A 17,402-nucleotide genomic window follows, 5' to 3' on the forward strand; every position below is an offset into this window, starting at 1 on the left:
ATCACTAACGCATCCACTATTACCTCTGACATTTCTTTCAATACCCTGGGATGCATTCCATCCGGACCCGGGGACTTATCCACCTTCAGTCCCATTAGTCTACCCAGCACTGCCTCTCTGGTAACATTAATTGTATTAAGTATTTCTCCTGCTGCCAACCCTCCATCGTTAATATTTGGCAAACTATTTGTGTCCTCCACCGTGAAGACCGACACAAAAAGCTTATTTAAAGACTCAGCCATATCCTCATTTCCCACTATTAACTCCCCCCTCTCGTCCTCCAAGGGTCCAACATTCACTCTAGCCACTCTATTCCTTTTTATATATTTATAAAAACTTTTACTATCATTTTTTATATTAATTGCTAGCCTAGCTTCATAGTCTATCCTTCCTTTCTTTATCGCTTTCTTAGTCTCTCTTTGTTGTTTCTTAAATTTTTCCCAATCACTTGTTTCTCCACTATTTTTGGCCACTCTGTACGCAGCTGTTTTTATTTTAATACTCTCCTTTATTTCCTTCGTTATCCACGGCTGGTTCTCCCTTTTCTTACAATCCTTGTTTTTTGCTGGAATATATTTTTGCTGAGAACTGAAAAGGATCTCCTTAAAAATCCTCCACTGTTCCTCAGCTATCCTACCTGCCAGCCTGCTCTCCCAGTCTACCTTAGCCAATTCATCCCTCATCCTATCATATTTCCCTCTGTTCAAACAGAGGACACTGGTTTGGGACCAAACTTTCTCCTCTTCCATCTGAATCAGAAATTCGACCATATTGTGGTCACTAGACCCAAGAGGGTCCTTCACAATAAGATCCTTAATTCTACCTACCTCGTTACACAATACCAGATCCAAAATAGCTCGTTCCCTCGTCGGTTCCGTAACATGCTGTTCAAGGAAACTATCCCGACAGCATTCTAAGAACTCTTCCTCCATTCCACCCTTACCGACTTGAGTCTGCCAGTCAATGTGCATGTTGAAGTCCCCCATGATTATTGCCGTTCCGTTTTTACACGCATCCCTTATCTGCTTGTTTATAGCCCTCCCTACCTCAACATTATTATTTGGGGGCCTATATACCACACCTACTAGTGTCTTTCTCCCTCTACTATTCCTCATCTCTACCCATAATGATTCCACGTTTTGTTCCTCAGAGCCTATGTCATCCCTCAGTACTACCCTGATATTATCTCTTATTAATAGCGCGACCCCACCACCTTTTCCTTCCTGTCTATTCTTCCTAAACGCCTGATACCCCTGGATATTCATCTCCCAGTCCTGGTCACCTTTCAGCCACGTTTCTGTAATGGCCACTAGATCGTACCCACTCGTGCTGATTTGCACCATCAACTCATTTACCTTGTTCCGAATGCTTCGTGCATTCAGGCAAAGTGTCCTTATTCCAGCTTTTATCTGGACCCGCTTTGATGAGTCGCGAACACCCTCTCCCTCTACTCCCTTATCTAAATTACCGCCTTCATTCACTTGCACCCTCTCCTCTACCATTAATTTTGTAATTCCCCTTACCCCTGCATCCTCCACCCCATCAATTAGTTCCTTGATCCTAGTCAACTCTTCTAGCTCTCCTCCCCCCAACCTATCTAGTTTAAATTCTCCCCAGTAACCTTAGCCAACCTACCGGCCAGGATATTGGTCCCCGTGTGATTCAAGTTCCACCCGTTTTTTGTATACAGATCACCCCTGCCCCTAAAGAGGTCCCAATGGTCCAGGAACCTGAATCCCTGCCCCCTGCACCAGTCCCTCAGCCACACATTCATCTTCCACCTCACTCCATTCCTGCCCTCACCTTCCCGTGGCACAGGCAGTAATCCTGAGATTACTACCTTTGCTTTCCTCTTTCTCAGCTGTCTCCCTAATTCCCTGTACTCCCTTTTCATGACCCCTTCTCCCTTCCTACCCACATCAGCGGTACCAATATGTACCGCTACCTCAGGCTCCTCTCCCTCCCACCTCAGGATTTCCGGGACGCGACTAGCGACATCCTGGATCCCGGCCCCAGGGAGGCAGACCACCATGCGAGAATCCCGCCTACCTCCGCAGAAACGCCTGTCTGTTCCCTTCACCATCGAGTCCCCGATTAATACCGCCTTCCTCCTCTTTTCCTTAGCCCTCTGAGTTACAGGGCTGGACTCCACTGCGGAGACACGGCCACTGCTGCTTCCCCCAGGCGGGCTGTCCCCCCCAGCAGTACTCAAGCAGGAGTACTTGTTGTGCAGGGGCAAATCCACTGGGGTGCTCTCAACCACCCTAGCCTTACCTTTCCTGGCCATCACCCACTTGGCCTCCTCCCGTTGCCCTGGTGTGACCACCTGATGATAGCTCTTGTCTATCACCTCCTCATTCTCCCTCATCAGCCTAAGATCCTCGAGCTGCAGTTCCAGCTCCCTAACACGGTCCCTCAGGAACCGCAGCTCGACACACCCCTCACAGATGTGGATGTCCGGGAGGCCAGATGCCTCCAGGACCTCCCACATCCTACACTGGGAATAACACACTGGTTTCACACTCATACTGGACACTTTATGTCAAGTAAGACAGTGAAAAGTTAATAAGAGTGTAAGGAAACAAAAACTCACCCCTGCTCGTCCAAGCCCTGTGAGCCAAAGCCCTGACAGCTCACTCAACTTCCCACTCACTCTGCTGCCCGCTACGATGCTGCCCGCTGTATACTTTGGTGCGCTTTTAAACCCTCCAAAAACTTCCCCAGGCCTCTCCTGGCCCGACTTCCGGTTTTGAAAAAAACCTCCGATTTTAAACCCAAAATTAACTGAAAAAATAAATAATTAATTAAAGTCAGAAAACCCACTCTCTTACCCTCAGCCTGCTCCTGGGAACAAATCCCTGATATTAACAACTGATATTAAACCCAAACAACTGAGATTAAACCCAAACAACTGAGATTAAACCCAAACAACTGATATTAAACCCAGAACAACTGAGATTAAACCCAAACAACTGATATTAAACCCAAACAACTGAGATTAAACCCAAACAACTGAGATTAAACCCAAAACAACTGAGATTAAACCTAAACAACTGATATTAAACCCAAAACAACTGAGATTAAACCTAAACAACTGATATTAAACCCAAACAACTGAGATTAAATCCAAACAACTGATATTAAACCCAAACAACTGAGATTAAACCCAAACAACTGATATTAAATCCAAACAACTGAGATTAAACCCAAACAACTGAGATTAAACCCAAACAACTGAGATTAAACCCAAACAACTGAGATTAAACCCAAACAACTGAGATTAAACCCAAACAACTGAGATTAAACCCAAACAACTGAGATTAAACCCAAACAACTGAGATTAAACCCAAACAACTGAGATTAAACCCAAACAACCGATACTAAATCCAAACAACTGATATTAAACCCAAACAACTGAGATTAAATCCAAACAATTGATATTAAATCCAAACAACTGAGATTAAACCCAAACAACTCATTCATCCGTTATCGTAGCGTCTGCATGGTTTCCCCAATGTACCATGCCTTGGGACATCCTTTCCTGCAGCGTATCAGGCAGACAATGTTGGCCGAATCGCAAGAGCATGTACTGTGTACCTGGTGGATGGTGTTCTCACATGAGATGATGGCATCTGTGTCGATGATCCGGCACGTCTTGCAGAGGTTGCTGTGGCAGGGTTGTGTGGTGTCGTGGTCACTGTTCTCCTGAAGGCTGGGTAGTTTGCTGCGGACAATGGTCTGTTTGAGGTTGCGTGGTTGTTTGAAGGCAAGAAGTGGGGGTGTGGGGATGGCCTTGGTGAGATGTTCGTCTTCATTGGATGACATGTTGAAGGCTCCGGAGAAGATGTCGTAGCTTTTCCGCTCCAGGGAAGTACCGGACGACGAAGGGTACTCTGTCCACCGCGTCCCGTGTTTGTCTTCTGAGGAGCTCTGTGCGGTTTTTCACTGTGGCGCGTCGGAACTGTTGATCGATGAGTTGAGCGCCATATCCTGTTCTTATGAGGGCATCTTTCAGCGTCTGGAGGTGTCTGTTGCGATCCTCCTCATCCGAGCAGATCCTGTGTAGACGGAGGGCTTGTCCGTAGGGGATGGCTTCTTTAACGTGTTTGGGGTGGAAGCTGGAGAAGTCGACCATCGTGAGGTTATCCGTGGGCTTGCGGTACAGTAAGGTGCTGAGGTGACCATCCTTGCTGGAGATGCGTGTGTCCAAGAATGCAACTGATTCCAGACAGTAGTCCATGGTGAGTCTGATGGTGGGATGGAACATGTTGATGTCATCATATAGTTGTTTCAGTGATTGTTCACCATGAGTCCAAAGGAAGAAAATGTCATCAATGTATCTAGTGTTGAAGGTTCTCTGCGGTGAAGAAGTCTTGTTCGAATCTGTGCATGAAGATGTTGGCATATTGAGGTGCGAACTTGGTCCCCATGGCTGTTCCATGTGTCTGGATGAAGAACTGGTTGTTGAAGGTGAAGACCTTGGGTTCATGTCACACTATCTGTAACCCCCACGACTTGCCTAGGCTTGCAAAATCTCACTAACTGTCCTGGCTGGAGACAATACACATCTCTTTAACCTGTGCTTAATGCTCTCTCCACTCACATTGTCTCCACCTGTAAAGACTTGATTACCTGTTAAGACTCGCATTCCAACCATTATCTTGTAATTGAGTTTGTGTCTATATATGCCTTGTTTGTGAACCAAATCCTGCACTCACCTGATGAAGGAGCAGCGCTCCGAAAGCTCGTGCTACCAAATAAACCTGTTGGACTTTAACCTGGTGTCGTGAGACTACTTACTGTGTAGTTGGAGCAAGACTTTGCCCTAGTGGTAAAGGCCAACATTCAGCTTGCCTTCCTTGTTGTTTGCTGTACCTGCATGCCAACGTTTAGTCTTTAATCTACAAGGACACCCAGACATCTTTGCATTGCAATGTTCTGTTGTCTTTCTCTATTAAAAATAATCTATTTTTTATTATTTTCAGCCCAGGTGAACAAGCTCACATTTTTCCACATTATACTCCTTCTGCCAAATTTTTACCCACTCACGTAACCTATCGATATCTGTTCGCAGACACTATGCATCCTCCTCACAACTTGCATTCCTATTTAGACCATAAGATATGGGAGCATAATTAGGCCACTCGGCCCATCGGGTCTGCTCCGCCATTCAATCATGGCTGATATGATTCTCATCCCCATTCTCCTGCCTTCTCCCCATAACCCCTGACACCCCTTATTAATCAAGAGCCTATCTATCTTTGTCTTAAAGACACTCAATGACCTGGCCTCCACAGCCCTCTATCGCAATGAGTTCCACAGATTCACCACCCTCTGGCTGAAGAAATTCCTCCTCATCTCAGTTTTAAAGGATCGTCCCTTCACTCTGAGGTTGCGCCCTTGAGTTCTAGTCTCTCCCACTAGTGGAAACATCCTCTCCACGTCCACTCTATCCAGGCCTCTCAGTATCCTGTAAGTTTAAATAAGATCCCCCCTCATCCTTCTAAACTCCATCGAGTATAGTCTCAAACTCCTCATCTGCTCCTCATATGACAACCCTTCAATCCTGGGATCACTCTTGTGAACCTCTTCTGGACCCCCTCCAAGGCCAGCACATCCTTCCTTAGATACGGGGCCCAAAACTGCTCATAATATTCCAAATGAGGTCTGACCAGAGCCTCATACAGCCTCAGAAGTACATCCCTGCTCTTGTATTCTAGCCCTCTAGAAATGAATGCTAACATTGCATTTTCCTTCCTAACTGCCGACTGAACCTGCACGTACTGTGCTCAGTTCTGGTCGCCTCATTACAGGAAGGATGTGGAAAAGATTGAAAGGGTGCAGAGGAGATTTACAAGGATGTTGCCTGGATTGAGTGGCATGCCTTATGAGGATAGGCTGAGGGAGCTCGGTCTTTTCTCCTTGGAGAGACGTAGGATGAGAGGAGACCTAATAGAGGTATATAAGATGTTGAGAGGCATAGATCGGGTGGACTCTCAGAGGCTTTTTCCCAGGGTGGAAATGGCTGCTACGAGAGGACACAGGTTTAAGGTGCTGGGGGGGGGTAGGTACAGGGGAAATGTTAGGGGGAAGTTTTTCACACAGAGGGTGGTGGGCGAGTGGAATCGGCTGCCGTCAGTGGTGGTGGAGGCAAACTCAATAGGGTCTTTTAAGAGACTCCTGGATGAGTACATGGAGCTTAATAGGATGGAGGGTTATAGGTAGGCCTAAAAGGTAGGGATATGTTCGGCACAAGTTGTGGGGCCGAAAGGCCTGTTTTGTGCTGTAGTTTTTCTATGTTTCTATGTTAACCTTAAGAGAGTCTCATCTTTGTATCATCAGCAAATAGCCAGTGTTCCCTTAATTAGCATCCAGGGCTCTAATAACACAACTAATGCACTATACTGAAGGGCCATCCCTTGGGATGGGCTGTGTGAATATGATGCCTGGTCAGATTTGCACATGGGGACAGCTCAGGTCAGAGATTTAGGCCTCAGCTGCTCATGGACTTCTGATCATTTTAATTACGGATGGTGCGCCCAAGTTGCCAACATGTGCTTCCTGGAGTTGGATTTTCGTGCCAGCAATATGGGTCCATGGCATACCCACCCATATCTCTTCACTTCAAAGATGGTTTACTTGTTCTTATAATCCCATGCCATTTTACTCAGAAGATTAGTTTGAATTGATACTCAGTGTTAATTGATCCACAATTCAATCCATTATTCGCCCTTAGTAACCTATTGGAGTGAGGATGCTATTGTTCCGCCTTGATGGAACAAGATTTTATATGTCCAAAGATGTGCGGGTTAGGTTGATTGGCCATGCTAAAATTGCCCCTTAGCGTCCTTAGATGTGTAGGTTAGAGGGATTAGCGGGTAAATATGTAGGGATATGGGGGTAGGGCCTGGGTGGGATTGTGGTCGGTGCAGACTCGATGGGCCGAATGGCCTCTTTCTGCACTGTAGGGTTTCTATGTTTCTATGTATATTGAGGCATTAATTTCAAGAACTAAGATATTTATTTATTACTTAATGTGAAGAATCAGTATGTGTCTGGCTGTACTTACAAATTGGTGCTTGTCCTTGGGGAGAGTGGTTACATCACCCATTAAATCTTCAACTCTGAATTCCAGGCCATCCATTGCAGAGTCTGAATAAACGACAGCATCCTTAACAAAGATACTGACAGCCCGACACACAAACGATGTGAAGAGATGCACATGAATGTAATTCCTGGTACAATGCAGGCGCCTGTGTGGAGGATAGAAGCAGCATGTGATCAAACTCAACCCAATCTTTGTGACTAAATATTAAAGGATTTGGAGTTACATGATACAAGCACACACCTCCTAACAGGACAAGCACAGATTCAGTCTCTCTCTGTTTAGAGGGGGTTGCCAGTAAATGTCCATCACTCGTGTACAATTAAACATGATTAACATCCAGGAAGAAAATACAACTGCAACTTCCCAGAATAAATACCTGAAAACAACAACTCCTGGACCTCAATATTAACTCTGCCATCTGCTGGACATCAGACCGATATTGTCACGCCTCTGGTACATCTGATCTATCGAGATTCACGGTAACTGCAAATACGCTGGCTGAAATTCTCAGGCCGTTTCCACCGGCAGGATCTTCTGGGCCAGCTGATGGTGACCTCTCCCACTGGGAATCCCTGATGCCAGAGGGTGCAAACAGTGGGAAACCAATTGGTCCCACCATTGGTCAATGGCGGGCAATCTTCTCTGCCTCAAAGCATGCCCCGAGGGAAGGAGGGAAATCCCACTCATTGGGAGTGCATAGACTGGTACTCAGGGGACGCTGGCACTCCTGCTCTGGGTGATAGGGGTGCAGTGGTTGCTTATTGGATGGGTGGGTTGTGGCGATTGTGGTGGGGTTCGCCATTGGAGGCCATGATGGGCTTAGAGGTGGTTGGCAGCAACCAATAGTATGAATACGAAGCTCAGGATTTGACAGTCAGATTAATAACTTTTACAGTTCCCCTTTTTGGTATCGACATCTTGATTGGTTGCCGAAGAACGCAAATCTGCAAGGAGCTGTCACTCGCTGACACCTTATCCAGACCCATCAGACAGTCACTTGACACCTTATCCAGACCCGTCAGACAGTCGCTCGACACCTTATCTACACCTGTCAGACAGTCGCAGACACCTTGTCCAAACCTTATCCAGCCACTTTATCCAGACCCGTCAGACAGTCGCTGACACCTTATCCAGACCCATCAGACAGTCGCTGACACCTTATCCAGACCCATCAGACAGTCGCTCGACACCTTATCCAGACCCGTCAGACAGTCGCTGACACCTTATCCAGACCCATCAGACAGTCGCTCGACACCTTATCCAGACCCGTCAGACAGTTGCTGACACCTTATCCAGACCCATCAGACAGTCACTCGACACCTTAGCTAGACCCGTCAGACAGTCACTCGACACCTTATCTAGACCTATCAATCATTAGCCACCTTATTTACACCTGCATAGGGCCTAAAGTCAGTTTCAGGTTCAGGAGATAGATACCTCTTTGCTTTGCTTCTGCTAATATGGCAGGCAGTGTACTCGGCCTCATAGTGAGCATGGCTTGCCCCAGCCCCTAACCCCCACAACACCCCCAGCCAGTCGCCCATTTATTAGACATGCTCCCATCAAATTTCTACACCTAACAATTACTTCTGAAGTGCAGTCGCTGGTATTAGAGAATGACAATATTCTTACTTGAAGTAGCTGAGTATAGAGACAGCGCCTAAGAGAGAGATCAGCGAGATGGAATACCCGACCGTGTATATCAGGTGGAGACGGTCAAACACTTCCTGTGGGGAAATAATGGGAAAACAGTCAGTGTCCTCAGTCTGACTGAGCCCCTTTTCAACTCAGTATTAATCACTAACTCTGTGCCAAACATATCCACATCCATGAATTAAAACAAAATCTCAGATTGGTTCGTTATTCCTGGATTGGTTAATAAATCCAGTTTAGCAACTATCTCTTGGGTTATGTTGGTAAATCATTCTTTAGTTTGTAAAATGTATTTGATTCATTCACAGGATGTGGGCATTGCTGGCCAGGCCAGTGTTTATTACCCATCCCTAATTGCCCTTGGGAAGGTGGAAGTGAGCTGCCGTCTTGAATCGCTGCAATCTCTGTGGTGTAGGTACACCCACAGTGCTGTTAGGGAGGCAGTTCCAAGATTTTGACCCAGCGACAGTGAAAGAATGGGTGGTATGTTTCCAAATCAGGTTGGTAAGTAGCTTGGAGGGCAACCTCCAGGTGTTGGTGTGACTGTTCTTGTCCTTTACTTTTACAGATGCACCATAGAAAGCATTCTTTCTGGTTGTATCACAGCTTGGTATGGCTCCTGCTCTGCCCAAGACTGCAAGAAACTACAAAGGGTTATGAATGCAGCCCAATCCATCACACAAACTAGCCTCGTATCCATTGACTCTATGCTTCCCACTGCCTCGACAAAGCAGCCAGTAAAATTAAGGACCCCACGCACCCCGGACATTCTCTCTTCCACCTTCTTCCGCCAGGAAAAAGATACAAAAGTCTGAGGACACGTACCAACCGACTCAAGAACAGTTTCTTCCCTGCTGCCGTCAGACTTTTGAATGGACCTACCTTGCATTGAGTTGATCTTTCTCTACACCCTAGCTATGACTGTAACACTACTTTCTTTCCTTCTTTATGAACGGTATGCTTTGTCTGTATAGCGTGCAAGAAAACATACTATTCACTGTATACCAATACATGTGACAATAATAAATCAAATCAAAATCTAGATAGTAGAGGTTGTGGATTGGAAGGTGCTATCAACTTGGTGAGTTCCTGCAGTGTACCTTGTAGATGGTACATACTGCTGCTACTGTACATTGGTGATGGAGGGAGCGAATGTTTGTGGATGGGGTGCCAATCAAGCAGGTTGCTTTGTCCTGGATAGCGTCATGTCTCCTATGTTGTTGGAGCTGCACTCATCCAGAGGAGTGGAGAGTATTCCATCCCAGTCCTGACGTGTGTCTTGGTATATAGTGGACAAGAGGGGAGTTACCCGCTGCAGGATTCCTAGCCTTTGACCGCCTCTTCTAGCGTTATTTGATGAATTGCAAATGCAATTGAACATTTGTGCAATCGTCAGTGAACTGAAGCAGCTGAAGATGGTTGGGCCTAGGACACTACCCTGAGGAACTCCTGCACTGATGTCCTGGGGCTGAAGTGATTGATTTCCAACCACCAGAAGCATCTTCCTTTGTGTCAGGATTCAGCAATAAGGAGATCCCATTGATTTCAATTTTACTGGGATCCTCGATGCCATTCTTGATCAAATATTCATTTGATGTCAAGGACAGTTGCTCTCACCTCACCTCTGGAGTTGAGCTCTTTTTGTCATGTCTGGATCAAGGTTGTAATGGGGTCAGCAACAGAATGGCCCTGGCAGAACTCAAACTGAGTGTCTGGGAACAGGTTATGAGTGTAAAGTGCCGATGATAGTGATATTGATGGCCTGCCCCATCACTTTGCTGGTCACCAGCATAGAGAAATGAGGTAGCAATTGGCTAGATGATATTTGCCCTGCTTTTAGTGGGCAGGAGATGCACAGACAATTTTTCACATTGTCAGTGTTGTAGCTGTATTGGAAGTGCTTGGCTAAGAGTATGGCCAGTTCTGGAACACAGCTCTGGAATGTTGTTGGGGCCCATAATCGTTGCTGGACCCAGGACCCTTATCCATGTTTAGTTTATAGTTCAGACAGTAACTCTTGGTTGGTTGGTAAACCCTTGATTAATTAGGAACTCGGTTGTTTCCTGCTGCCTACCTTTTGATGTCGGTGGTCAGGCATCAGGAACTTGGTGCATTCGCTGTAGTTGGCCCATGTTCTGTTAATGCTGGGGACCAATTCCCAGTCTCCGTGTACATTGCATTTCCGATAGGCATGTCCTGTCAGGAGGAAGGCACCATTTTAATTTGATTGCACACTGGAAAACTTGCAGCAGCTCCCACTGATATCTATTCCTCAACCAGATCCTGTATCCAACATCTCCCCACAACCGGCTCCTATGTTACTCACTGCTTTGTGGATGATCCAAGCTAACCATCCCAGGACATCGGACTTTAACAACGGACCATTTAACTCCTCCTCGGTTTACCCCACCTTCCTGCCTCTGCTACCTAAATTCTCGTACGGTGCATTTATGTGCTTTTTAGCTGTCATTCTGAATCCAAGCACATTAATTCTTTCTCTCTTTTTCATCCTCTTCTGCTCAGACCACTGAATCTTCTCCTTCCTAGCACCCAATCAGGTCTCCTTTTATTTCTCCCTCTCAGCCTCCCAAGTCCCCATTCAACCAATCAGTATTCTATCGCTCTCTGCCAGCTCTCTTGCTGCCATTGAAGAGAGCGAGAGGGACACAGAGGTAGAAGGAGCAGCAAGAGTGAACAAAACAGCAACTGAACGGGTCTCAGCAACTTACAGGTCTCAGAACCCACTGAACATGTTCAAAGAAAATCTTAGATGTAGGTAAATGATTGGTCTGAGTATTTTTCCTCTTTTCTCTCTAAACTCTACGCCGAGAAATTTAAAAGTTCCATGAAGTGAATTTGACAGGAAGGTATTAACGAGTATACAAGATCAGAGCGGGTCTAGAGGCTTCACTACTGGGGCTGTATGTTTATGAAGTATGGGGAGATATAAATATTATATTAAATTTATATTTTAAACTAGTTAAACTAATATGTTCCACAAATAATTGCAGTTATATTTCTAAACTTAGAACCTAATTAATTAAACAAGGTGACAGGGCCGGTGGTGTGTTGTTTAGCTGGTGAGCAGTGGAGGACAACTGTGTGATTGACAACAACCCCACCTGCAGCAGTATTCTGCAGGAGAAAGGGTTTCAGCTCCGAGTGCTTGAGTTGGGGTTTGAGCTTCAGACCGTGCGATGCATCAGAGAGGGGGCAGGTTACCTGGACACTTTGCTCCAGAAGTTAATCGTCCCTTAGGCTAGGGACTTTAGATGTGGTCCATGGTCATGGACAGGAGGGTCTGAGTGAGAGTGAGGCAGATATGGAGATCCAGGATGTAGCACCAAAGGAGCCTCAGTCCTTGCACTTGTCCAACAGGTTTGGTGTTCTTGCAGCCTGTGTGGGTGAACTCGGGAACTGCAGGGTGGGTGAGCACAGCACCTTGGGGAACGGAGGAGTAATAAGAAATGTAGCTGTGGCATTAAGTTGATAGTGGACATGTTCAATGCGGCAAATATTAGCACTAGGCCAAAATATTGGGAAAACTTTAAAAACCAGCAAACATAAGAACATAAGAACATAAGAAATAGGAGCAGGAGTAGGCCATCTAGCCCCTCGAGCCTGCCCCGCCATTCAATAAGATCATGGCTGATCTGACGTGGATCAGTACCACTTACCCGCCTGATCCCCATAACCCTTAATTCCCTTACCGATCAGGAATCCATCCATCCGCGCTTTAAACATATTCAGCGAGGTAGCCTCCACCACCTCAGTGGGCAGAGAATTCCAGAGATTCACCACCCTCTGGGAGAAGAAGTTCCTCCTCAACTCTGTCTTAAACCGACCCCCCTTTATTTTGAGGCTGTGTCCTCTAGTTTTAACTTCCTTACTAAGTGGAAAGAATCTCTCCGCCTCCACCCTATCCAGCCCCCGCATTATCTTATAAGTCTCCATAAGATCCCCCCTCATCCTTCTAAACTCCAACGAGTACAAACCCAATCTCCTCAGCCTCTCCTCATAATCCAAACCCCTCATCTCCGGTATCAACCTGGTGAACCTTCTCTGCACTCCCTCCAATGCCAATATATCCTTCCTCATATAAGGGGACCAATACTGCACACAGTATTCCAGCTGCGGCCTCACCAATGCCCTGTACAGGTGCATCAAGACATCCCTGCTTTTATATTCTATCCCCTTCGCAATATAGGCCAACATCCCATTTGCCTTCTTGATCACCTGTTGTACCTGCAGACTGGGCTTTTGCGTCTCATGCACAAGGACCCCCAGGTCCCTTTGCACGGTAGCATGTTTTAATTTGTTTCCATTGAGATAGTAATCCCATTTGTTATTATTTCCTCCAAAGTGTATAACCTCGCATTTCTCAACGTTATACTCCATTTGCCATATCCTCGCCCACTCACTCAGCCTGTCCAAATCTCTCTGCAGATCTTCTCCGTCCTCCACACGATTAAAAATAAAAAAAGAGGGAGAAATTGGAATGCGAGAGAAAACTAACAAGAAATATAAAAATCAACAAGTTTATAAAAAGGAAAAGAGCAGCTAAAGCAAGCAGGGCTCCTTAGAAGATGAGACTGGGGAACTAATAATGGGAAACAAGGAAATGAGTGCGACTTTAAACAAGTCATTGGCATTTGTCTTGACAGGGGAAGACACACAAAGCTTCCTAAGAACAGCAGAAAATAAAGAGCCAATAGGGAAGGAGAAATTTAAAACAATCACAATTACCGGAGGAAAAAACACCAGGAAAACTAATGGGACTAAAAGCTGACAAACCCCCTGGACCTGATATTCTGTATTCGAGGGGCTTAAAAGGGCTGCAGAGATTGACAATTGGAATCTTCCAAAGTTCCCTAGATACTGGAAAAATCCCAGCAAAATACTAAATGCAGCATTTCTATCCAAGTACAGAGGGAGTGTGAAAGCAGGGAAATGTAGGACAGTTAGTCTTACACCCATCATTGAGAAAATACTAGAATCCATTTTACGGGAGAGAATAACAGGATATTTAGAAAATCATAATATCACCAGGCAGAATCAACATGGTTTTAAGAATGAGAAATCATACTTGAGAAATTTCTTAAAGATCTCGGAGGATGGAATAAGCAGGGTGGATAAAGGGAAACCAGTAGATGTAGTGTGCTTGAATTTCCAGAAGGCATTTGATCTGTGCCACATGAAAGATTACTGCTCAAGGTGTTGGGGTGATCTGAAGATTGGCTAACTCACAGGAAAGATAGAGGCAGGTCAAACTTCCATGATGGCAAATTATAACAAATGGGTTAGCACAGGGATCAACGCTAACTATTTATAATCTACATTAATGACTTGGATGAAGGGAATGACTATATTGTAGCCAAATTTGCTGATAATGTAAAGATGGGTAAGAAAGAAAGTTGTGACGAGGATACAAAGTGATATCGATTGGTTAAGTGAATAGGCTAACTTTGGCAGGTGGAGTATAATGTGGGAAAATGTGAGCTTGGTCACTTTGGCAGAAACAATAGAAAAGCCATAAACCATTTAAATGGAGAAAGATTGATGAACACAGATAAAGAGGGATCTGGGCGTCCTTGTACAGAAATCACACAAAGTTAGCCTATGGGTACAGAAAGCAATTAGGGAGGCAAACAGAGTGCCAGCCGTTATTGGAAGGGTTATAAAAATAAGGAAGACTTGTCCTGTGAACATCTTATTCACGGTTCATATGTTTTAGAATATAACTTCTGGGATGTAGTTAAATGGAAATAAATGCGGACAGTTGGCTAAGAAACTGTGAAGGAATCGCTCTTGGAACTCTACAGGAAAGGGTTTGTACAGCAATTACCCAGAAGCACAAACTCCTCTGGACAAGTGAAGCAACTGTGGATGGTTCAGATTACACCAATAGTTACCCAGAAAAGTTAAAAGAATTAAAACCTCTTTCAACTTCTGAGTAACTATGGGAAACACCCCACTGTCACATGACACTCCTACAGCCCAAGCCCCAGGGGACTCCCCCCCCCTCCCCCCCCCCCTCCCATAGGGGTACACCCATCAGCCCTGACCCCAAGAGTACTCCTCCCACCGCCTTGATTTCAAAGTAATTCCCCCTGCCATGGGCTCGCATCCTCCACCCTGACCCAGGGATCTGGCCTGAACCTCCCTCAGACCCAGCTCGACTACCCCCAGCCACCCCCCCGTTCCATACACCTGATCCGAACACCCCCCCCCGACATGTCCTGACCAATTGACCTGACCTAGGAACCCCCAACTCGATCTCTGACTCCTCCAACTGTGCCCCTGCTGATGACTGCCACACCCTGACCTCTGACCCATGTCCCCATCCCCTCACACTCATCTCCCTCCCATCTTCATACCCCCCCCCCGATTTCCCCACCATTCACCCCCGACCTCAATCCCTCTCAATTCCCCCACCTCTCCCAACCCTTCTACCCACCAACCTCCAACCCCCCACCACCCCAATCCACCCAACTACTGACATCTCCCTTGACTTTTGACTCCCTCCTTCTGACCTCTTCACCCTACTCCTACCCCCAACTACCCCATGCCCTCGACATGCCAACCTCCTCTGCACACCCTTCAACCTCTGACCTGCCTGACAACTCAAATCCCATCCATTTACCTTGAACACTTGCCATCTCCCTGACCTGTTTATTTTACTGGCCCTTTAAACACCGATGCTCACGAAGGCCTCGTTGAATTTACCGGAGCTGGACTGCTCAGGGTCTGAGAGGAGCCTTTTGATGCAGGCCCCAAGCATCTCCCACATTTGGAGGTTTCAGCAGTGCAGCTGTTAAGACCCGGTAGGTGTGCATTAATATTTTTCCCAAATTGCTGGCCATATCTTTCAGATGCTAGTTAGAAGTTATGACCCATGATGGTTGCAATTGCTGTAGTATTAGCTATCCAGAGAGATATTTTTGTTTTGGGAGTTTGAGCTATACTTCTGAAGCGTTCTAAAATCTATTTCTTTCTTCAGATAAAAGGAGGAATTTTAAGTGAAGACATTTAACCTCTAGGTCCTGGAGCATGCCACGTAGTCATGGAGATAAGTGGAGTTAAGGGAGATTCTCTGGTTTCAATTTAACTGATTGTTTTCTGAGAGAGCTTTTTAGTTGCACATGGACCCGAGGGTGTGCAACTTACAGCTCAGAGAAGATAGCCAAAGGAAATGACAAATTATTAGACCTGCACTTTAAGCAGAGAAAAAGCTCATTTCAACATTCAGCCTGTGAGGCTTAATTTCAGCTTGAATTTTGAGGGAACAAAGGCTGGGAGATTGTATTATTTGAAACTAATGGTAAAATCTACAGTGGTTCTCATAGAATCCTATTGCAGTGTTTAGCTTGGGAGAATTGAAAAGGTAACCATGAGACTGAAACATTTACTGTCAAAAAATGGCAAATTGAAGTCTTATCTCTGAGACTCTCTGGGTGACACGGAGGCACAGTGGTTAGCACTGCTGCCTCACAGCGCCAGGGCCCCGGGTTCGATTCCGGCCTGGGGTCGCTGTCTGTGTGGAGTTTGCACATTCTCCCCGTGTCTACATGGGTTTCCTCCGGGTGCTCCAGTTTCTTCCCACACTCCAAAGATGTGCGGCTTAGGTTGATTGGCCATGCTAAATTGACCCTAGTGTCAGGGGACTAGCAGGGTAAATGTGGGGTTGCGGGAGTGGGGCCTAGGTGGGATTGTGGTGGGTGCAGACTCGATGGGCCAACTGGCCTCATTCTGCGCTGTAGGGATTCTATGATTCTATGAATAGTTGGAACTGAGGTTAAGTAATGATCGTTTGCACAGCAATGTGGCATACTTATCAGTCATCCCTATTTACAGGATGTGTGTATCACTGGCTAGGCCAGCATTCACTGCCCATCCCTAATTACTCTTCAGAAGGTGGTGGTGAGCTGCCTTCTTGAAATGCTGCAGCCCACGTGGTGTCAGGACATCCACATGGGTTTAAGGAGGAAATTCCAAGATTTTGACCCAGAGACAGTGAAGGAAAAGTGGTATATTTCCAAATCAGGATGTTGTGTGCCTTGGAGGGGAACCTCCACGTCGTGGTGTTTCCAGGTATCTGACGCCCTTGTCATTCTAGAAGGTAGCCGTCATGGGTTTGGAAAATGATGTCTAAAGAGCCTTGGTGAGTTCCTGCAGTGCATCTTGTAGATAGTACACGTGGTTGTCACTTTGCATTGGTGATGGAGGGAGTGAGTGTTTGTGGAAGGGGTAGCAATCAAGCGGGCTGCTTTGTCCTGGATGGTGTCAAGCTTCTGGAATGTTATTGGAGCTGCACCCATCCAGGCAAGTGGGGAGTATTCCATCACACTCCTGACTTGTGCCTTGTAGATAGTGGACAGGCTTTGGGGAATCAGGAGGGGAGTCACCCTCACTGCAGGATTCCTAGCCTTTGACCTGATCTGGTAGTCACAGTATTTATTTAGTCAGTCCAATTCAGTTTCTGGTCAATGGTAACCCCCAGATGTGAATAGTGGGGGATTCAGTGATTGTAATACCATTGAATGTCAAGGAGCAATGGTTAGGTCCTCTCTTGCTGGAGATGGTCATTGTCTGGCATTTGTGTGGCATGAATGTTAGTTGCCACTTGTCAGGCCAAGCCTGG

General features: G+C 46.1%; 1 protein-coding gene across 1 annotated transcript in view; it reads right to left on the reverse strand.

Annotated features, from left to right (window-relative positions):
• The window catches only part of LOC144500927 (parathyroid hormone/parathyroid hormone-related peptide receptor-like), a 58,514-nt gene that overhangs the window by 39,493 nt on the left and 1,619 nt on the right, over positions 1–17,402 (reverse strand). Inside the window, exons 2-4 of the mRNA XM_078224426.1 lie at positions 10,836–10,957; positions 8,741–8,835; positions 7,070–7,253 (exon numbers count right to left, since the gene is read on the reverse strand). Coding sequence (XP_078080552.1) covers positions 7,070–7,253; positions 8,741–8,835; positions 10,836–10,859 — 303 coding nt within the window. The 5' untranslated portion in view covers positions 10,860–10,957. The remainder of the gene's footprint in view (positions 1–7,069; positions 7,254–8,740; positions 8,836–10,835; positions 10,958–17,402) is intronic.

Source organism: Mustelus asterias, chromosome 11 (assembly GCF_964213995.1).
Source record: "Mustelus asterias chromosome 11, sMusAst1.hap1.1, whole genome shotgun sequence".
NCBI classification, from domain to species: domain Eukaryota; kingdom Metazoa; phylum Chordata; class Chondrichthyes; order Carcharhiniformes; family Triakidae; genus Mustelus; species Mustelus asterias.